General features: G+C 41.8%; 1 protein-coding gene across 2 annotated transcripts in view; it reads right to left on the reverse strand.

Moving 5' to 3' along the window:
- Positions 1-13,223: 13,223 nt before the first annotated feature.
- The window catches only part of LOC109866780 (obg-like ATPase 1), a 42,766-nt gene continuing 32,464 nt past the window's right edge, over positions 13,224-23,525 (reverse strand). For both annotated transcript variants that reach the window (XM_031795224.1, XM_031795223.1), the window contains exons 8-11: positions 19,426-19,566; positions 18,756-18,852; positions 16,509-16,631; positions 13,224-13,736 (exon numbers count right to left, since the gene is read on the reverse strand). In XM_031795224.1, coding sequence (XP_031651084.1) covers positions 13,632-13,736; positions 16,509-16,631; positions 18,756-18,852; positions 19,426-19,566 — 466 coding nt within the window. In that variant the 3' untranslated portion in view covers positions 13,224-13,631. The remainder of the gene's footprint in view (positions 13,737-16,508; positions 16,632-18,755; positions 18,853-19,425; positions 19,567-23,525) is intronic.

The raw sequence follows: 23,525 nt of genomic DNA on the forward strand, positions 1-23,525 counted from the left end.
TTAGATGTCAATTTTCACTAAACATAGTATCGATTGTCAACTGTTCATCACAGGGATTTTGATAGTCTGTCAGTAGTTGAGATTATGGGTGCGTACGTAAATTCGCGCAGAATAGTTGATTAATTTACGAATGCTCAACACCTATTGAATATGGCCGGTGTCAGTAAACGCCGGCAAAACAGTGTAAATAAATTGTCGTCCGCAGCACAGCTACCAAAGCTCTGGGATAACAGCTCTGCTAGAGCGAGTACAATGGTCAGAGTGATGTGTTCTCTCATTTGTGTCTGGAAGTAGCTAGCAAGTTAGCCAATATTAGCCAGTTCGCTTGGGTGCTTGACTAACGTTGTGAGGTCAGAACGCTCGGATCAACCCTATCCCTCTGCCAGAGCGTTCAGTGAACCCTCCGAGAGCGAAACGCTCTAAATTTACGACCCCCCAGAGCGCACTCTGGCACAGAGCAGACCCTATGCTCAAAAGCTAGGAACACCAAAAGTAGTCAAACATCATTGTACACTGTTATACTCTATGTACATTTAATATTAGTCTTTTTCTAATAAGTAAACTGTTCATTTATATAATGAAGTATGGCTGTGGTATTTTATGTTCATATTGAATGTTGATTTTGGAATTCTCACTGGGGTGAGCTCATGCACTAAAGGTGACCTTTCTTACAGTAAGAATAATACATTCTACCATACTTGTCATCATTCCTAAGGAAATGTCATTTCCACCTTGTTTATATCATGGAAGGTAGCACAGAGGTCCTTCAAAAATACTGGTAGTGCATTAGGCAAGGGTACAATAAATAAACAGCTGCTATCCAGTTCACTACTAGTGCTTTCCTGTAAAGTGAGTTATAGCATGTATCTAATTTTTTTATTAACTATCTTGTACATATAATGCAATATTGGCAAGATTGCGTTGAAATTGAATATAATTGTGTTGTATTGCCTTTCCTCTGTCTGTGATGCAAGGCCCTCACTTCTTCTCCAGAACATTATTTGCGGTATGTCAGTTCCTCACAGAGTGCGACCAGAGTGGGGCCATTTCTCTCAACCTTCAATTCAAACTTGGCCCATTACAAGCAGACTACAAAAGCACTTTTCTGGCACTCAGGAGCTCACGCCAGTGAATGGTGGATATTTCCAATCACTCTGCTGTCAATCCAAGTGTCAGGTAAACATAGGCCTACGGAAACAGCCTTTAGAAATTCTTGCAGCTATGTCTGTCTGTCTTACTCCAGTCCAAGGAAAGTTATCAGCAATTTCAACAAAGAAATCCAAGTTAAAAGGGAAAGTCAAATATAGATCCTAATAAGAGCAGACATCTAATCCAATATCGTAGAAGACATGAGAATGCCATGAGCAGACTAACTTTTCAGAGCAATTACCCAGTGGGAGTTTTGATGCAACAAGGAGCAAGCTGTTCAATACAATGGTCTGTATAGCTCTGTACAGTTCCATCAATATTCAGTTTATCTTGTAAATATATTACAGTATATTTACACCAAATGTAAGTTGAATTAAATGGCATCACATCTTTCACTACTACTGTATTTTAGCACTGCAATTGATTGCGTATTCAGTAACAACAATAGCTTACAGTGGGTTAAAGAGGAAAATTAGATAAGCACAAGGTTAAATGATGCTGGATAAGATTAATCATATTAACTAAAGCAGACAACCCCTGTAATATCTGTCATTGTCCAGAATTAAGCATTGAGGCAGAGCGTGTTCTTGGTCAGCCAGGATGAAAAGAACAGGATCAAAACTCATATTAGCGTATTGACAGTTGTGTCATGAGGGCCAGTCCAAGAGAGAGGTGACCCCATGGGGAGAAACTGCTCTGCTGGAGACACCTTGTGGGACACTGTAAATGGCGCCTCGGAGGGAAAATGTAAAATGGTGAAAGGAGGGGGAATTGTGGGTAGAATACCAAATGGATCTCGATTACAACTTTGAGAAAGGCATGAATACGGACACAGAAACATTATTCTGGTTTTCTAGGAGTCACTCGGGTTCAGCTGTGGAGCAGGAGGTCCAAAGTCTAGGTACCCACTGATCTCCTGTATTGTAGCAGGTTGGACGTATTCAGTGAAAGTCACTCACTGATAGTCATTTACGCCCAATGAAACCCAGTTTACTATATCAAGGGCAAATAACACAGGCCTGTAATGTACACAACAGCCTCCTCTCAGAACTTGAAAAAGGGATATATTCTGGAATGATGCCCCTTTGGAAAAAATAATCATATTTCTTTCCATTTTGTTCCTTCATACTTCCTGGGGGAGAATCATATTCAAATTAATTCCAATCCATCTGTCAGATCAGCCTGTGACCTTTGGGTCTATCAATAAACAAACCGATTTGGTAAATGTAAAGGAATGTTAGATCTGTCAACATCTTGCAGCAAGCCATGGACACTCCCCCACATGATTTCTTAAAATGAGTTTAAAAAATGGCATTAACTTTATTGTAGGTTTGTTCAGCCTGAAGGTGACAGTAATAAATCAACTTTAAGTTATGCTCTTCCTGTTGTAACAACTTCCAAATGGAAAGCTACTGTGCATCATCCCGGATAACCTAGAGCCACTCCAATTCACATACCGCCCCAATAGATCCACAGATGACGCAATCTCAATCGCACTCCACACTGTCCTTTCCCACTGTGACAAAAGGAACACCTATGTGAGAATGCTATTCATTGACTACAGCTCAGCGTTCAACACCATAGCGCCCACAAAGCTCATCACTAAGCTAAGGATTCTGGGACTAAACATCTCCCTCTGCAGCTGGACTTCCTGATGGGCCAGGTGGTAAGGGTAGTCAAGAACACGTCTGCCACACTGATCCTCAACACTGGGGCCCCTCAGGGGTGCGTGGTTAGTCCACTCCTGTACTCCCTGTTCACCCACGACTGCGTGGCCAAACACGACTCCAACACCATCATTAAGTTTGCAGATGACACAACAGTGGTAGGCCTGATTACCGACAATGATGAAACGGCCTATAGGGAGGAGGTCAGAGACGTGGCAGTGTGGTGCCAGGACAACAACCTCTCCCTCAATGTGAGCAAGACAAAGGAGCTGATTGTGGACTACAGGAAAAGGGGACAAACAGGCTCCCATTAACATTGACGAGGCTGTAGTGGAGCGGGTCGAGAGTTTCAAGTTCCTCTGTGACCACATCACCAACGAACTATCATGGTCCAAACACACCAAGACACGTTTTTTCCCCTCAGGAGACTGATAAGATTTGGCATGGGTCCCCAGATCCTCAAAAAGTTCTACAGCTGCACCATCGAGAGCATCTTGACCAGTTGCATCACTGCCTGGTATGACAACTGCTCAGCATCTGACTGTAAGGTGCTACAGAGGGTAGTGCATACGGCCCAGTACATCACTGGGGCCAAACTTCCTGCCATCCAGGACCTATATACTAGACAGTGTCAGAGGAAAGCCCAAAATATTGTCAAAGACTCCAGTAACCCAAGTCATAGACTGTTCTCTTTGCTACCGCACGGCAAGCGGTATCGGAGCGCCAAGTCTAGGACCAAAAGGCAGCTTCTACCCCCAAGCCAAAAGAGTGCTGAATCAAATGGCCACCCGGACTATTTACATTTACAGTCTCCACAGAATTTCCAAACACATATCCCTTGTGTGTGCATTGTTTGTACTCAACATGTCAAGGTTATTTATGTGTTTATTTATCATCCCATAAATTCTTTGTAAATTCTCATTCTTTTGGGGTTAAGGCTGAACTATTATAACTATTGTGGCTGCAACCTGGACTCAGGGGTAGATGTAACATAGTAGATACAAATCTGGACACCCAAATTAGCATGATATATTATGTTTGGTATGGTTTGTATTAATTTGTGAATGTCCATCATCCATGTCAGATGATATGTTACAAATTACAATTAATAATATGTTATTGCAATTCCAATTAGTTGTTACTAACGTTAGCTAAGTGGCTAATGCTAACATTAGCTAGGCTAGGGGTTAAATCCACTTATTTGAGCTGAAAGACGGTGGCCAGAGCTTACCCATGATGTTGCACTACGATTTAAGTCAATAAGTCATTGTTTTAATCAAAGTAGAATATATTTGGGCTTGAATGCCAAATCCGAACTGCCCACTTCGTGTAAATCCTTGTGAATGCCGTATCTTTCCCTATGATATGACATACAAATAGTTTTCAGCCTACATTTAGTTTCAGGTCTGGGTTTTATTTGAATGTTACCACCCACCAGCATGGCGTTGTTTATTAATCAGAAACAGCTGCAAAGTTCTTCCTCTTTGTGACTGAGCAAAACAGCCTTGTGTCCAATTGGCTGCATGAGCCAGGGAGCAAATATAAAATAAGGTGTGGTTTTTGACCCTCCTGTTTTTAACCAGAAAATTACAATAATTAATTGGATAATTTGTTGAGGTAGTCTGTAAACAGAAAATAAATATATATATATATATATATACACAATATCAGTCAAAAGTTTGGACACACCTACTCATTAAAGTTATTTTTTAAATGTTTCAAATGTATTTATTTGACCTTTATTTAACTAGGCAAGTCAGTTAAGACAATGACGGCCTACCCAGGCCAAACCCGGACAATGCTAGGCCAATTGTGCGCCGCCCTATGGGACTCCCAATCACGGCCGGATGTGATTCAGCCTGGATTCAAACCAGGGACTGTAGTGACGCCTCTTGCACTGAGATGTAGTGCCTTAGACCGCTGTGCTACTCTGGAGCCAGCTAGACAGACATACATTGTAGAATAATGGTGAATCTAGAGGGGAAAGAAACACACACCTATTTAGGCGAGGTGCTGGCTAGCGGAGTAGAACACTTTAAAAATATTATAATAGTGAAGACATCATAACTATGAAATAACACATGTGGAATCATGTAGTAACCAAAAAAGTGTTAAACAAATCCAAATATATTTTGTATTTGAGATTCTTCAAAGTAGCCACCCTTTGCCTTGATGACAGCTTTGCACACTCATAGCTTTCTCTCGACCAGCTTCACCTGGAATGCTTTTCCAACAGTCTTGAAGGAGTTCCCACATATGCTGAGCACTTGTTGGCTGCTTTTCCTTCACTCTGCGGGCCAACTCATCCCAAACCATCTCAATTGGGTTGAGGTTGGGTGATTCTGGATGCCAGGTCATCTGATGCAGCACTCCATCACTCTCCTCCTTGGTCAAATAGCCCTTACACAGACTGGAGGTGTGTTGCGTCATTGTCCTTTTGAAAAACAAATGGTAGTCCCACTAAGGGCAAACCAGATGAGATGGTGTATCGCTGCAGAATGCTCAAGTGTGCCTTGAATTCTAAAAAGATCACACAGTGTCACCAGGAAAGCACCCCCACACCATCACACCTCCTCCTTCATGCTTCACGGTGGGAACCACACGTAAGGAGATCATCCGTTCACCTCCTCTGCGTCTCACAAAGACATGGCGGTTGTAACCAAAAATCTCAAATTTGGACTCATCAGACCAAAGGACAGACTTCCCACCGGTCTAATGTCCATTGCTCATGTTTCTTGGCCCAAGCAAGTCTCTTCTTATTATTGGTGTCCTTTTGTAGTGGTTTCTTTGTAGCAATTCGAACATGAAGGCCTGATTTACGCGGTCTCCTCTGAACAGTTGATGTGTCTTTTACTTGAACTCTGTTAAGCATTTATTTAGTCTGCAATTTCTGAGGCTGGTAACTCTACTGAACTCATGCTCTGCAGCAAAGGTAACTCTGGTTCTTCCTTTCCTGTGGCAGTCCTCATGAGAGCCAGATTCATCATAGTGCTGGATGATTTTTGCAACTGCACTTGATTCCTGAAAATTTTACGGATTGATTGACCTTCATGTCTTAAAGTAATGATGGACTGTCATTTATCTTTGCTTATTTGAGCTATTCTTGCCATAATATAGACTTGGTATTTTACCAAATAGGGCTATCTTCTCTATACCAACATTAAGAAGGAAAGAAATTGCACAAATGAACTTTTAACAATGCACACCTGTTAATTGAAATGCATTCCACGTGACTACCTCATGAAGCTGGTTGGGAGAATGCCAAGAGTGTGCAAAACTGTCATTAAAGCAAAGGGTGGCTACTTTGAAGAATATAAAATATATTTAGATTTGTTTCACTTTCTTGGTTACTACATGATTCCATATGTATTATTTCATAGTTTTGATGTCTTCACTATTATTCTACAATGTAGAAAATAGCAAAGATTTTTTTTTTCAACTTGAATGAGTAGGTGTGTCCAAACTTTTGACTGGTACTATATATATATATATATATATATATATATATATATATACACACACACACACACACACACACACACACACACACACACTACCATTCAAAAGTTGGGGTCACTTAGAAATGTCCTTGTTATTGAAAGAAAATGATTTTTTTTGTCCATTAAAATAACATGAAATTGATCAGAAATACAGTGTAGATGTTGTTAGTGTTGTAAATGACTATTGTAGCTGGAAACAGCAGATTTTTTAATGGAATATCTACATAGGAGTACAGAGGCTCATTATCAGCAACCATCACTCCTGTGTTCCAATTGCATGTTGTGTTAGCTTATCTAAGTTTATCATTTTAAATGGATAATTGATCATTAGAAAACCCTTTTGCAATTATGTTAGCACATCTGAAAACTGTCATGCTGATTAAATAAGCATTAAAACTTCTTTAGACTAGTTGACTATATGGAGCATCCGCATTTGTGGGTTCGATTACAGGCTCAAAATGGCTAGAAACAAAGAACTTTCTTCTGAAACTCGTCAGTCTTTTCTTGTTCTGAGAAAGGAAGGCTATTCAATGCAAGAAATTGCCAAGAAACTGAAGATCTCGTACAACGCTGTGTACTACTCCCTTCACAGAACAGGCTCTAACCAGAATAGAAAGAGGAGTGGGAGGTCCCGGTGCACAACTGAGCAAGAGGACAAGTACATTAAAGTGTCTTGTTTGAGAAACAGACGCCTCACAAGTCCTCAACTGGCAGCTTTATTAAATAGTACCTGCAAAACACCAGTCTCAACGTCAACAGTGAAGAGGCGACTCCGGGATGCTGGCCTTCTAGGCAGAGTTGCAAAGAAAAAGCCATATCTCAGACTGGCCAATAAAAATACAATTTTAAGATGGGCAAAAGAACACAGACACTGGACAGAGGAACTCTTCCTAGAAGGCCAGCATCCTGGAGTCGCCTCTCCACTGTTGACGTTGAGACTGGTGTTTTGCGGGTAAAATGGTATAATTGCATGATATGATAGCATTGCAAACCCACTCCCCCCGTCACCCCAAGATGAATGGTTTTGGCCACTAAAGTATTTCTTCGTTACGTGCTTCACTGCTTTGTTTGGTGTAACGTTAGCTAGAAACCACAAGTGTCTATGTAGATAATGAAAAGGCACCCACAAAAGAAAATTCAAGGAACTTATCAAGTCATTTGCAGCGTGCATGATCGTGAGCAAAGTCATTGTAGACTATCATTCCACTTCCCATGTGAGAACCATGAGCACAGGCTGGCTTGGCTTTGATGTACCAAAGCCTGCCAGCAGCCTAGCTACCAAAGATTACACTGTGTCCATTACAATGTAGAAAAATGCATATCAGCTATCTTTAAATAGTTATCCATATTAACAGAGCATCATCTCATAGAAATAGATCGTCATCATCTATTTATATGGCAGATTTGTGGCCGCAATTAATGGAAGATATCAAAACTTTGGAGATAATAGATGGTGACGTCTAAAATAGGCCAGTGGCTTCCATCTGTTTAAATCCAGCTCCAGAACCAGCCATAGAGCCAGCTGTCTAATCTTTTGAATACGGTGTAGTTAAAAAAACAAGATAGGTTAGCAAGATAGCTAGTTAGATAAGGTTAGCATGCTAGCTAGCTACACTGACAGCTGTCAATGGCCTATTTGTTGATGTTAATCAATTCCACGTGGAAATTCTCACACCCGATTTGTGAATATGTATAAGTAGCCTTCGTCATTCTTTGGAGGGGGAACCTAAATGTGCTTTTCCTCACTATGACAGGAAATTACATCAAAATAGAGGTGGCAACTTCCTCTGCGGGGAGTCCTTTAAGGTTAGGGTTAAGGTTAGGGTTAGGAGTAGGTTAAATTGTTAAGGGCTAGGGGAAGGGTTAGCTAACATGCTAAATTAGTTGCAAAGTAGCTCAAAAGTAGTTTCAAAGTTTCAAACTAATTAGCTCAAATGCCACAGTTGTCCTTGATGAGATTCAAACACGCAACCTTTGGTTTGCTAGACATTCACGTTATTTGTCATAAGTAACCTTCTGTCTTATGTAACCGTACCAAACGTAACATATCATACTAATTTGAGTGTCCCAGATTTTCATTTACTATGTTATTTCTAGTCTATGAGACCAGGCTGGTGATTTACAATAGCAGGCTTTGGTCTTTCATGAGTGCACTTTTTAGAACTGGCTTTTTACTCTCTGCCATTCTTGATTTGGTGCCATTGTGGTTAGCCTCTGGGCGGAGTGGCACCACTTGATTGATGATGCTGACAGAACGTTTGTACCAATAGACAGAGAGGGCCCAAACAGCTACTAATCGTTGTTGATGTCCCAACATCCAACTACTGTCCTTCATTCTGTAAATTCATTGTAATTGATCTAGACTTAAAAATATAACTACTTTCAACACATTAAATAATTTCAATGTCAGATATGATACCACAAATTGTTATTAAACCAAGTGTGAAATGTGGGAATCATTTTACAGTAAAGCAAGCAGAGAGATCACTGTAACATCAAAGCTGTTCTCCAATAAAGTCTAAAAACATTGATTTACTTTTTTTTTAAATTAAAAATAATAATTATTATTGAACCTTTATTTAATTTAACTAGGCATGTCAGTTAAGAACAAATTCTTATTTAAAATGACGGCCTACATCGGCCAAACCCGGACAACGCTGGGCCAATTGTGATACAGCCTGGATTAGACAGCTAAATTAGACAGCTTGAATTATTTGCCTTCTACTAATGCAAACTATTTAACAAGACATGATATACAGGCAGATGTGGAGTTCCCTTACAGAAAGGAGACCAAATTAGCCCTGCTCTGGCCCTTTGATAGCAAGCTTGTTGGTATTAAACACCAAAATGGCCTACTTATGACTTGATTAAAGACCAGAATCCTTTTATGGTGTTTTTTCTTAAGGGGTACATCTGTACGATTCTAAATAACATTATTACCGTTCCTAAGAAATGTACTGTCACTGCATTATATGAAAAACAAAACACTGACGGCAGACCACAGAGAACAATTTGTCAATCCAAGGCCCTTAAAACTACACTAGATGAATGGGCCTCAAAGTAGAGTTTGGGGGTTGGCTAACAACAACAACACCACTCTTGCCTAAAAAGAATGTGAAGGAATGTCTTTAGCCCCCGCTGTAGTCCCTGGAGAAACTTCATTGTTTCACTCACACAATAATTAACCTAAAATACCCCCAGTAGCTTAACTTACACAAGCATATAGAACACAGAGTGGGGCAAAAAAGTATTTAGTCAGCCACCAATTGTGCAAGTTCTCCCACTTAAAAAGATGAGAGGCCTGTAATTTTCATCATAGGTACACTTCAACTATGACAGACAAAATGAGGGAAAAAAATCCAGAAAATCACATTGTAGGATTTTTTTATGAATTTATTTGCAAATTATGGGGGAAAATAAGTATTTGTTCACCTACAAACAAGCAAGATTTCTGGCTCTCACAGACCTGTAACTTCTTCTTTAAGAGGTTCCTCTGTCCTCCACTCGTTGCCTGTATAAAAGACACCTGTCCACAACCTCAAACAGTCACACTCCAAACTCCACTATGGCCAAGACCAAAGAGCTGTAAAAGGACACCAGAAACAAAATTGTAAACCTGCACCAGGCTGGGAAGACTGAATCTGCAATAGGTAAGCAGCTTGGTTTGAAGAAATCAACTGTGGGAGCAATTGTTAGGAAATGGAAGACATACAAGACCACTAATAATCTCCCTCGATCTGGGGCTCCACACAAGATCTCACCCCGTGGGGTCAAAATGATCACAACAACGGTGAGCAAAAATTCCAGAACCACACGGGGGGACCTAGTGAATGACCTGCAGAGAACTAGGACCAAAGTAACAAAGCCTACCATCAGTAACACACTACGCCGCCAGGGACTCAAATCCTGCAGTGCCAGTCGTGTCCCCCTGCTTAAGCCAGTACATGTCCAGGCCCGTCTGAAGTTTGCTAGAGAGCATTTGGATGATCCAGAAGAAGATTGGGAGAATGTCATATGGTCAGATGAAACCAAAATTTTACTTTTTGGTAAAAACTCAACTCGTCATGTTTGGAGGACAAAGAATGCTGAGTTGCATCCAAAGAACACCATACCTACTGTGAAGCATGGGGGTGGAAACATCATGCTTTGGGGCTGTTTTTCTGCAAAGGGACCAGGACGACTGATCCGTGTAAAGGAAAGAATGAATGGGGACATGTATCGTGAGATTTTGAGTGAAAACCTCCTTCCATCAGCAAGGGCATTGAAGATTAAACGTGGCTGGGTCTTTCAGCATGACAATGATCCCAAACACACCGCCCGGGCAACAAAGGAGTGGCTTCGTAAGAAGCATTTCAAGGTCCTGGAGTGGCCTAGCCAGTCTCCACATCTCAACCCCATAGAAAATCTTTGGAGGGAGTTGAAAGTCGGTGTTGCCCAGCAACAGCCCCAAAACATCACTGCTCTAGAGGAGATCTGCATGGAGGAATGGACCAAAATACCTGCAACAGTGTGTGAAAACCTTGTGAAGACTTACAGAAACCATTTGACCTCTGTCATTGCCAACAAAGGGTGTATAACAAAGTATTGAGATAAACATTTGTTATTGACCAAATACTTATTTTCCACCATAATTTGCAAATAAATTCATTAAAAATCCTACAATGTGATTTTCTGTTTTTTTTTCTCTAATTTTGTCTGTCATAGTTGATGTGTACCTATGATAAAAAATTACAGGCCTCTCTCATCTTTTTAAGTGGGAGAACTTGCACAATTGGTGGCTGACTAAATACTTTTTTGTCCCTCTGTACATGGCAACTATGATGGCCAGTGAAAGTTGTTGAGTGTTCTTAATGGGGCTACTGTAGGAGGAAGATTTGTAATGCCGCAAGACCTACAATGCCGTGAAAAAGTATTTGTCCCCTTTCTGATTTTCTCTATTTTTGATACTGAATGTTATCAGATCTTCAACCAAAACCTAATATTAGATAAAGGGAACATGGGTTTACAAAGAACAAAAACAAAGTATCCTTATTTGATTTATTTAATTAACAAAGTTATGCAACACCCAATTCCCCTGTGTGAAAAAGTAATTGCCCCCTTACACTCAATAAGTGGTTGTTATTCCTGTAGTTGTTGATCAGTCTCTCACATCGCTGTGTGGGGAATTTCAGCCCACTCTAGCATACAGAACTGCTTTAACTCAGTGACATTTATGGGTTTTCAAGCATGAACTTCTCATTTCATGTCCTGCCAAAACATCCTGGGATTAGGTCTGGACTTTGACTAGGCCATTCCAAAAATTCTATATATTTTTTTTGTTGTTGCCATTTTCATGTAGACTTGATTGTGTGTTTTGGATCATTGTCTTGCTGATGACCCAGCTGCGCTTCAGCTCACAGATTAATAGCCTGACATTCTCCTGTAGAATTATCTTATTCAGAGCAGAATTCATGGTTCCTTCTATTAAGGCAAGTTGTCCAGGTCCTGAGGCAGCAAAGCATCCCCAAACAATCACACTACCACCACCATGCTTGACCGTTGGTATAAGGTTCTTACTGTGGAAATGCAGTGTTTGGTTTTCCACGGGACAAATGGGACCCATGTCATCCAAAAAGTTATACTTTTGACTCATCTGTCCATAGAACATTCTCCCAAGAGTATTGGTGATGTTCCAGGTGCTCTTTTAGATATATTCAGTCAACTTTTTGGACGAGATGGGTCCCATTATGCCTGGCGAAAACCAAACACTGCATTCCATGGTAAGAACCTCATACCAACGGTCACGCATGGTGGAGGTAGTGTGATGGTTTGGGGATGCTTTGCTGCCTCAGGACCTGGACGACTTGCCTTAATAGAAGGAACCATGAATTCTGCACTATATGAGAGAATTCTACAGGAGAATGTCAGGCCATCCATTTTCTTCCGCCCTCAACATCCCCCATCAAACATGATCCTAGTTTTTGGTCATGATTCTATTTTTGATTATATCTTGAAGACAGTAATACAACTTTATTTCAATGCCAAACACTATGCTTTGCAGGGTTTGTGCAAGCTTTGTTTGGTCAACACACAATTTCTTTAAGCTAGTGCATGCAATGCACTTCCAGAGAAATGACAATTTTTATTCAATCTTTGTGCCTCTACGAGAAGGCCATTTTGTTCTCTGCAGAGAGGGGTATTTATAGAGGCAAGATATTCAGCGAAGGAGCTTGATCCGCTCTGTGTTCTCACTCCTGTGGAGCAGACAATTTCACTTTGCAGCAGCGTCCGCAGCTCCAGCCATACCATTCCATCAGCATAAATGCCTCAAAAACACTTACACACAAAGTATACAGGTGAGAAAAACACTACTTCAGTGGGACTAGGAATGTTTTTTTTGTGTTTTTCTTTTTTAGTTGTGCTCCCGAATTGTGACTTCTATTTTCTTTTCAGAATTTAATATAAATAAAGACTTCTGTGAAGACTATTCAAATGGAAATAGTTTTGGTTTAGTTGTTGCGTTTTCCCGGTCATTCAATAGAATGGCGACACAGAGGAATTATTACAAAAACAGCCTTCATACCTAAGTCTAATGATAATGGCACTCTCAATAATAATGGGGTGCACATTTATAAGCAGTCTCTTTAAATACAGAACATCTCAGAATATCAGGACTAACCATGGAGAGGAAAGGTTCATTCAAACACAATTTCACCTGACCAATTCTCTTGTATGAAATAATCAATATCCCACACTTAGGCCTCTACAATAAGAATCGCTTTACAGATACAATTATGGTTGTCCTCTCTCTGCCAGAGCCACTGTCAACTGTGTCTTTTAATTCTGTAATCAGTTGCCAGCAGGACCCACTATCGCTGTCTGCAACCCGCGCGCCAGTCAATACAGACATCCCCAAACACACACAGGCTGGTTTTGTCAAATGTTTTATTGAGTATAGACATCTGGGCTACTGTAAAACATGCATTATCTCTGGAAGGAAGAGAGGAGCAGGTCGCATTGTCCCTGCTGTCAGCTGTGTCAGGCCTGGCACCAGTGATGGAGATTAATGAAGTATCAAGAGAGTAATACGCTTCTTCAAATGCTCCTACCAAAAGCTGTCAACGTTTAGTGGACCTGTTCTTTGGCAAGGGGGACTGTATGGAATTCTCCTGAACCAAAAACAAACAGGGATAATGTGGCAGAGTGGGCAGTAGGTAGGACTGAGCCGACCTGGCAGGTATCAATCACAATCTCCAGCTTCATTCTGTCTAAAAACAAAGAAGACGAATTATCTAACGGCGCAGTCCATTCTGGTAGCCAACAGACTGTGACGGAGTCACTTCTTAGTCTTGGGCTGGTTCGGGGTGTTGAATTTGAAAAAGATGACGTCTCCGTCCTCCACAATGTAGGTTTTCCCCTGTTGTCTGTATTTCCCCGATGCCTGTAAAACAGAGAAACACAACACCTAATTAATGACAGCAATGAAAAACAAGAAATGGCTATAAATAGTAAATTAGCAATGAACACACGTGATCATCTCACTCTTTCCTGAAAACAGCATATACACACAGTCATGTTTTATTCATGGGGTGACTAGATTCCCACTGAGTGAACAACCCTCTTCTCTGTCAATTTCCATTCATATGTACAAGTAAAATGTTAATAACGCTCTTCATTATAGCAACCTCATACTTCTCAAGGAAACAAAATAAGTTCCAACATTTCTTTTGTATACATTAGATGTGTTTGTTCCCCTTCCCGGGCAAACTCAAAATAATTGACTTGAAGTGCTAATATGGATGGGTTTATGCATTCTGGTTCTGCACAGAGCACAATTAATTAGAAGAATCAATGTCCCTTTAAAGGCTCAGGAGACCATTTAATCCAGACTCTATAGCACCAGAAACACTGCTTGGAGGGGGGGGGGGGGATCAATGGCTATTTGTGATTCCAGAGTATGTATTAAACCAGACACGTCTAACTGGTTCATTTGCACTTGAAAGCAGCCATCTGGAGGAGCAAGCTTGGCTTAAGCAGATATGATTACTAATAATGTGATATCCCTGTACGCTGGCCTATTCAAACAGCCCATTCCCACAACTGACATGAACTAGCATTGGCCTTAATGCTGCAGTCAAAAATGCTCCATGTCCACATATAAACGAGGGAACGGGGATTGGAAGGAGAGCATGCAACAGGACCTGAGGCTCTGACGTCAGGCTTCTATAACAATCATGTTCAAACCCCTAGAGCCCTGCACATTTCACCCTCTCCTGACACTTTAGGAACTAGTAACCAGAAATACATTACAGAGGTTTTATACACATTTTTACAAAGAATTGAGGTGAAATATTATTGAATTATTCAAATGTTTTGGTAATTTCCAGATCCCTATAGGGCTAGTAATGTAGTGCATGGATATCTGCCAGACAGAGGATTTGGAGATCTACTGGGTGACATTAGGAGTCAGTATGCCAAGCTCTCACTCCTTGCCAGTGCTAATCACACATCTCCTGCACAGGATTTAGGAGGGATTACTGTCTGATACTCATCTAGAAACTCTGTGATCTCCACTTTGTCCACATCCCTAATTGTTTAATCCATATATTCCATTGGTGAAACAACTACTCACTGTTACTTTTAGACCTGCTGTGTTTTAAAACAGAAGCCAGGCCAATTTCAGGTTAAAAAGTATCCAATTACCACATGGTTTGATGTCATCAACAGCTATTGGCTGGTGGTCAAGTTTAATCGTGTTTGAAGCTTAAGTACCACAACTATCTACATAATAGGACTGTGAAGGGCTTTGTACCCACTAATAACAGATGCCAGTCAAGGTTCTGGAGGTAAACCAATAGAGGCACTTCCTCCAGACACGTGCTAACCACTGACATGGACAGATTCATGTCCTGCTGTGTCAAGGGCAGGACCATACAAGACAAACCAACAGCATCAGACACACTAGTCACGGTGGGTGTCGGGAAATTGCTACAATCCATTGTGTGACATGGAACACTTTGGAATGTTGTTCCTTGCCCCGAGCTTTCTTCTGAAAAAAGAAAACGCAAGACCCAATAGCATTAACTCGACCAGGCCGACGAGAGGTGTTGTAGTTGAGGCCAATGTCTTATAGTTACCCTGAGCATTTCCATGCACTCATAGACTGAGAATAAAAACGTTTAATGATCCAATGCAGCCATTTTTATCTCAATATCAAATAATTTCTGGGTAAAAATTAAGTACCTTACTGTGATTGTTTTAAATTAAAATGGACAAAAAGAAACAAAACTGGCTGGGACTGTTGGGGAGTGGTCTGAGTGGGGAGGGGCAAACTCAAAACTAGCTGTTATTGGCAGAGAGATTTGGAACTATTTCTACTATTAACCAATTTACCGCCTGGTGATGTTACTAGGCAGGCCAAAACTCAATCCTAACAAAACAGGCTGAGATTTCAGGCAGTCTTTTCAAACAGCTCTTACACTAAAAGGGCATTATCATAATTTTCACAGTATTATTCCAACCTCAGAAGTATGTACAACCACAGACAAATCACGTTTTTGACTGCACTGGGCCTTTAAGCGCTCAGCGACATAACCTGCTGTATTTATCGTAGAGCTATTGTCTTCACAAATTCACCATGAAGTACAGTGATTATATTTGACAGAGCAGAGCCCATTTAAAAGCCACATCCCAGTAAAAAGGTCAAAACAAACATTGGCAGTTACATTGGCAGTTATAAAAGAAGATATGCAGGCCACACTTATGTGCTGTTCATCCGTGAAACAGTCCTTATGTAAAAAAAAATCACACTTTATTTAACTTGCCCCTTTATATCGCTGTAACAGTGCTGCTACAGTGGCTTGGGGATTTGGCGGCAAAGAGTGTAAAGCTAACGGTGTGCTCTATAGATGTGGCTGGTTAACGCCTGGTGGGGTACCGAGAGCTTCCTCTGAGCGGCTGGTCTGAGGTATAAGAAAGGCCTACCATGAGCCTGTTAGAGCAGATTGGGATAAAGATATGTGCAGCAGGAGTAGAATTGCAGTGTTTAGAGACGGAATCAGTTGGCTTGTCAGGTGCGCTGGCGGAGTGTGTGCAGTAATTTCTTCCCCTGAGTAAAGGTGAAGAGCATTTGCAGTGCGAGCAGTGTGGTGACTGTCAGCTCCACTGATCACAGGAGACTTCCCTCATCTCCTGGCGCACCCCGACGGCTCACCTTGACAGCGTTCTCACTGCCTCCCTCTTTAAAATCCTCAAATTTCATTACTTCAGCCATAATGAAGCCCTTCTCAAAGTCCGTGTGGATCTTGCCGGCTGCCTGTGGAGCCTTGGTTCCTTTCTGTCAGGAGGAGGAAAGAGAAAGGACACACAAGGTAAATTAATTGTTTTGGAGAAGATGGATTACAGCACAGGACTGACATGCTGTTTGATAGGGGGATGGTGAAGTGAGCATGGCTAGGGGGTGTGTTGGGGGTTATTCTTACCTCGCTCCTGATTTCTGGATAGCACTACACACCGTTGTGCATTGGTAGAGCAGCCTTGAGGCCGATAAGGAGTCAGAGCTGCTATCAATGCCCACCAGCAATTTCTGATTCCCATTCCAGGGTGCTATTGATTTCTGTCCAAGCAATCTTGCCTCATTGTGGGTTGCGACTTTGGCCTCAGGTCGTCAGAGAGCGAGAGGGGCAGTGTTGCAGTGGGAGAGACACTATATTGACCTGGCTGTATCATACCTGACCATTTTGAAATAGAAACGTTCACTATATTTTATATACAGTGTATACTGTCTGCATATGTATTTGTACATATTCTTACTCCTCTTTGTCGTATTTGAACTTCCTCAAAAGGTTTTCATAGCACAGCAGATGATTGAAAGGAAATGTAAAAGTTCCCTTTATGGAATATACATTTCAATTTAAACGGAACATACATTATAATGGAATAACTATGGAAAATATCAAATTGATTGTTTTAGATGTACATTCCGAGTACCAAAAACAACTGTTTTCCCTAACTGTTTTTATACATTCTTTCTACATTAAATCCCATTTAGCGCTAGAAGTCACAACTGTCTCTGATAAAATACGCAATTTATATGCATTGAAATAATGCTGGGGGAAATTGACAAATGACCCAAATAAGTGACATTCCTGCTCTGCATCATTATGACTTGTGCCTGTCGACCTGCTCTCCCTCTCTCCCTCTCCCTGCTCTGTAGCACTGTGCCTCGAAACTGTTGAGCACCTTTAATTATGTATATAATCAGGTTGGGGTCAACATATTTCATGCCAAAAGAATGATGTGTATTTAATGACTCCAATACATTACCATCCCTATGCAATCTCATTGACGGAGTGCTTGTAAGTTTAACTACCATTAATCAGCATCAAGGTTTGTCTAGGTGGAGAAAAATAGATTAGGGGATGATTTTGTCCTATGCCACACTACAAGAGGTACACATCATAGTAGTTAACAGCTATGCAGAGCAGCCTGATAGATAATGGTCACCTCGAGGCTGCCTAATAAAGCATGCTAAAGGGCTTAGCAGCACCACGTTACAGAGTGCAGTTTTTACAATGTGAGATGTATTGGGTTAATATAGTTACTCACCGATGCTTACCAGACTAAATGCCTCTCACATACACAATCAAGGCTAACCGTAATCAGTTATGTCAAAGGAGACAAGCCCACAGGAGAGAAAGGCTTGGAGGACTTCTGTTACTTTCCTAAACACACCGAGGACATCACTCATGGCTGGGAGGAGGTGGCTCATATATTATTGTCAATCAAAAACTTTAAGCTCAAAGTCGTCTTTTTCTTAAGAACGTACTGTACATACTTTCAGTTTAGCCAGTTGTCTTAAACACTGCTCACGTTACTTACATGTGTTAGGATGAACCAATGCATCGGTATGCTACTCCTGACAGGTAGGACACATTATTAGGACGGCCCTTAATCCTTTTATTCCCTCTAAAACATTTGCACAATACCAGTGTGCCGAGCCAACATCTGTATCGATGTCAATCCGCCTGTGATTCAGTGTCACCCAGGCTCTCGGCGGGCTCAGTAAACTGAGACACAGGGAGGAGGAGCCCCCAGCAGGGCCCACAAATGGTCAAATGAAAAGCCACATCAATTTCAGCACAGACAACCCCCGTCACACAGATTAGGCAGGCACAATGCTAGGGCCCCTTATCTCCCACGGCAGGAGGAGGGCAGGCAGATCTGCGCTGGATGGAAACATTCTCAGGACGTAATGGGCAAAATCAATTGTTGCCCTCCTCAATCAATGTAGCCCCCCACTTTCACTGTTCAGCAGCTCACCAGTAATTGAAGTTATCCTTGGCCTGTAATGACTAGCTAAAGCAGGACCATGACAAAGTTGAAAGTGGCTGATATCAGGCTGGATGCCAGCAGGGTGGAACGGCTCGCGGTGCGGCCAGCCGCTGGGACAGGGTCTTACCCGGATGGTCCACGCACGGACCTCGTCTGGTCCAGCTGTGAAGAAGTACTCCAACTGTAGGGCTCCATAGCCAGCCTTGATGATCCTTGTCAGAACGCTGTCAGAATAAGCAGGGTGAAAGCAATATCAATTTTCATGTTGTTCACGGTGCTGTAAATGCTAGGTCATTTAGGGTATTTTAGTATTGCTTTGATTCGTAGCCACCTCTCTGGCAAGACCACATCAATCCCGGCATATAAACTCATTAAATAAATAAAATAGGATCACTTCGTTTAACATAGAGCATTTAATTCTCCAGTGATTTTTTTGGATTAATTGGCACGCTTGCCGTCTCATTTAGCACCTTTAAGAATTCATCCCAACGTCTCTCAGGGCTCGGGAGAAAAAAAAATCTGCTGTCACAATTTCTCTTCCTCCATAGAGGTTTTCACATACGAACAATACACCCAAAATGCCCAAGTTATAATTATACCTGTAGATGACAGATGACAGTTAAAAACTTAATTTCAGAAGAAAACCCTTTGACTGAGTTGTTCCCGTTAAGAGAGGGATCCTTGCTTTATAATGGTAATTACTCTCCCATTTATTATTCTATCAGCGCATGTAATTAAAGGAGTGCGTGGAGGGCACAGTTGATAATAAAGTGTGGGGAGACTGAATGCTAATTAACCTCTGAGCCTTGTGCTCGGTGCAGTACTTCTGAATCTCCTCTTCACTCATGTCCTGCAGGACACTCTCCACTCCTCCGCTGAAGGGGATGACCAGCGCCCCGGGGTCGTGACTGTCCACCCACTCCTTGATTTTCACCAACCTGGACAGTAGACACAACAACACAGACAGGATGGAGCTTCGTGGTGTTGGTGTTGACTGACAGAACAGAACAGAGTAGCGTTTGTTATCCGTCGGCTGGCCTATGCATATTCATGAGAGAACAGCCCGGCCTGTTTACCATGCCGTTTCGGAACATTGCCCTGCCAAGGTCGCCCTGCGATTGCACAGTTTCACTTTGTTGCTAAGTTTCGGTTATTAACAAGTTCCCAGTTCAGGACTACGTTTATGTGACATGTCATGTGTAGGTATGAAAGAATACATGCAATGACATCCCATTAAGAAAAAGCAGATTGTTGACAATTATATAGTTAAAATGGCAATGTTTTACCCCAAATCCATTCTTACTGTCGGTTGAATCTTTACTGTAAAGGACAAGTATATTTATTTCAAACCGTTAGCACCCAGTCCAATAATTGCTGGAAGGCCTGCAGGATGGATGTAAGTATAGTGTTCCCACTTATGAACGTCTTAGTTATTCACTTCCCTTAAAGCCGTTTTAAGAGGTTTTTCTGCCCTGTGACTCAGCGGGACACCTGACATTGCAGGACAAAGATATCCTCACAGTTAATGGTAACTCTCTGCCAGAACAATGTGTGAGGGGGGGGGGGGGTCGGATAATTATGAGATTAGCCCCACACGCTTTCAGCCTGGCCTGGGATTGGACGAAACCCAACGAGCAGCATCACACAGACCCATTTGAACACTTTGGGCCCGACAGAGAGAGCTCCCAGACTTGATTCTAAAGGCCCCTGTCATTATCTGTAATCCTACTTTCCTGTTTAAAAACCTATAAATCAAAAGGCAGGGAGTGACCGCACAACCTCAATGCCACAGCTATTCCAATAACAATGTCAACCGTTTATCATCTCGCTATTGGATCACTGGTGCAGTCAATCAACTCTAGTGTATTTCTACCACTTACAGCTTACAACAATACAATCAATGCTAAATATGGGAAAAGAATGACAACTTCAGGGAAATGTCATAGCAGCGGTTGCTTGGATGCTTTTTTTTTTATCATTTAATTTATCTTACTGAGTGATGCCAAAATCGCTTCTTACACCATCAATGGATTCCCTCTGCAGTAAACATAACTATCTATCTAGAACCATTGCCTAATATTTCCCTTCCTGCTAAGAGTGAGGCTGTGATGCGCTTAAACGAGAGTTGAGGATTTGACAGCCGCCACTATGAGCTGGCCACCACTTCCCATGAAGGGAAAGAAACAACATTTAGTGGAAACCTCCAGCTTGAAAGCCAAGGAGATGACTGCCTCTCCAAGAGGGGAAAAGAATCCAATCTGGGATAATAACAGCTGTAGCCTGTCACTTTTCGGAGCCCAGCCGTCTATTGGCTGGCAGATTATTTGCATTCCTCAGGTATCGCATTCTCTACAGGCAGCCGAATAATGATTCACAAATCACTCTCCCCACACCAGTCAAGGGCTGTGATCCTGTGAATAGACCATTGTACCTGCGACTGTAATTGGTGAAGACTTGACAGAAGCGAGCTTCGCCAGCCAAGTAACAAAGAGGCTCTTGGTGGAGCGCTGAGGGATGATTTTAATAATGCGGACGCCGAGATGGAGAATGTGAGCGCCAAATGAGCACGAGGGTCCCTGGGTCCTCGCATCGAGTGACACAGGAGCAGACAAACACCTTGCCACGGGAACAAGGTACACCCCCTTCTCCCAACAGAGGCAACGCAGCACTGTCAATTAAGAGATTTGATGTTCTGTCAACATGACTTCTCCGACCAATTTCTGGAACTTCACCACTGTCTAGTCACGCCACTTTACAGTAGTTACATCCTCTCCAATTATTTGTGTGAGAACGCGTCTTGACAAATGAATCGGGTAAATGTTCATGCCAAAACGTCAAAAATATTGCTCCTCTCCAAGAGGCTATACCATCACGCATACATTGGTAAATAATGACGTACAAAGTGTCATGTGATGTCAGTCCGTCTTGTCAAAGTCGGACCGTGCAGGTAATAAGTGAAAAGTTGTCTGCACTCAGATGGGTCTATGTCCTGTATCTTTAATGCGCTGACAGCTTGATACTGAGTCTGGGCCATCTGTCTCAACTATGCACTCTACAATCTAAGCAATGCCGAGCTTAATTCATCAGAAACTGGCAAATAAAATGTATATTCTATTGTCGAAATGTTTCACTTTCAGTATACAGTTTACACAGTGTTGACTCAATCCAAGAATGCTTCAAAGTACCCGTACTATTTGAGAAAAAAACATGTTCCTTAACATACTGTGCAATTGAGTTCAGATGTGTTGTTTGTAAAAGCAGGGTGACCACTGTCAAAGATGCCAAAATATCAAAGTAGATACAATACATTACTGGGGGAAGAGAACAAAAGACTGTGAAAGAAAAGACACTCTGTGTGTGTGTGTGTGTCTTGTCACTGTCCCATTATGCCTCAGTATAGAGTGCCATCTCTCACAGCTCTGCTAATAGAAAGATTCAGCACTTTCAAATCTAGATCTCCTTCTCTGAACAAATGACGCCTGAAATTTTTATTCTTTTTATAATGGAATTTCAATGGCCTCCGCTGCAAATCTAGTGGAAATTTTTGCATATCAAGTAGGAAAAATTAAATGTTAACCACGTTTTAATGTGATTAAGGGTGACAGGGACATTATTTCTGCTAATCACTCACCGGCCTAAAAGCCTCAAACAAGACTGGGGAACGAGCCAGGTTTCTGCTGCTTTTCCTGCTAGTCTCCTAAAAAAAAGTATGTATATATATCCCGTATATAATCATTTAAAAGCAAATATAATACATCAATATTTTCTTTAAAACCGGCCTCCAACGATTTATATTTCTAAATGTATTTGTTTTAATCTCTATTCAACCTAAAATATATACATCAAATTATGCATATTTCTGGTATGTCTTCATAATACTCTAACGGGATTTTCTTGCGGTCATGTTTTTTAGATTATTCAAAACAACCACATCCTAAACATGCTGTTATTCGATACCCTAATAGCCTTTTTTGTGTGTCGCCTACATATTTTATTCCACAATAAGCCGACAATACCTACACCTAAATTAACACAGGTTATTAGCTCTACAATACACGCCTGCAGCAATTACAATATGTCTGTCTATTCAACGGAACAACCTATGGTAAAGTAATGACAACCTACTAAAAACAAAAGAGCTTCCAACACACAGTAGGCTGGGATGAACACTTCCCACAGGGGTGCCTTGTCTATTTGTCTTGTTCTGTGAGAGAATCCTGAAGGGGGAATAATTCCTGTGTTTCCGCCTGCCTGGGGCTGCCCTGGGCTTTGTCACAGCTTTGATCTGCTTAAACGACTCAGGAGGGAGGACACAATGGGAGCTCCTAAAGTACAGGTGCAGCTACCTGAGCCTGTGACCTGGGCCTGTGTCTGCCGTGCATTCATACGGACCGGCTTCATTATCACTGCTTAGTCAGGTAAGCCTGTAAAAAGGTGAGGACAAAGGGACCCAGCACCTAGGCCCAGAGTGGCCTCCTTTCAGATGCAATTGAATGCTGACAGGACTGAGAAGTAATCCTCTAACAATCTCTCCCTCTCCACTACTTCATTACTGACCCACCCACAGGTGGACAGACACACAGCCAAACAAAGCTCCTCAGCACTTGAACCTGGAAATCACGCACGCACGCACGCACACACACACACACACACACACACACACACACACACACACACACACACACACACACACACACACACACACACACACACACACACACACACACACACACACACACACACACACACACACACACAGCTGAAGGATTCCCCATCTGTCTGCTGTTGCTGCTGCTGGCTTGCATGCCATGCACCAACTAATACAATAACAACCCAGAGGCTTTATCCCCCCCCCCTCTCTGTTTCTCAGTTCCCGCTGAACGCTCTGGAGCACGCA

The sequence above is a fragment of the Oncorhynchus kisutch genome, linkage group LG2 (genome assembly GCF_002021735.2).
Source record: "Oncorhynchus kisutch isolate 150728-3 linkage group LG2, Okis_V2, whole genome shotgun sequence".
Lineage (NCBI taxonomy): Eukaryota > Metazoa > Chordata > Actinopteri > Salmoniformes > Salmonidae > Oncorhynchus > Oncorhynchus kisutch.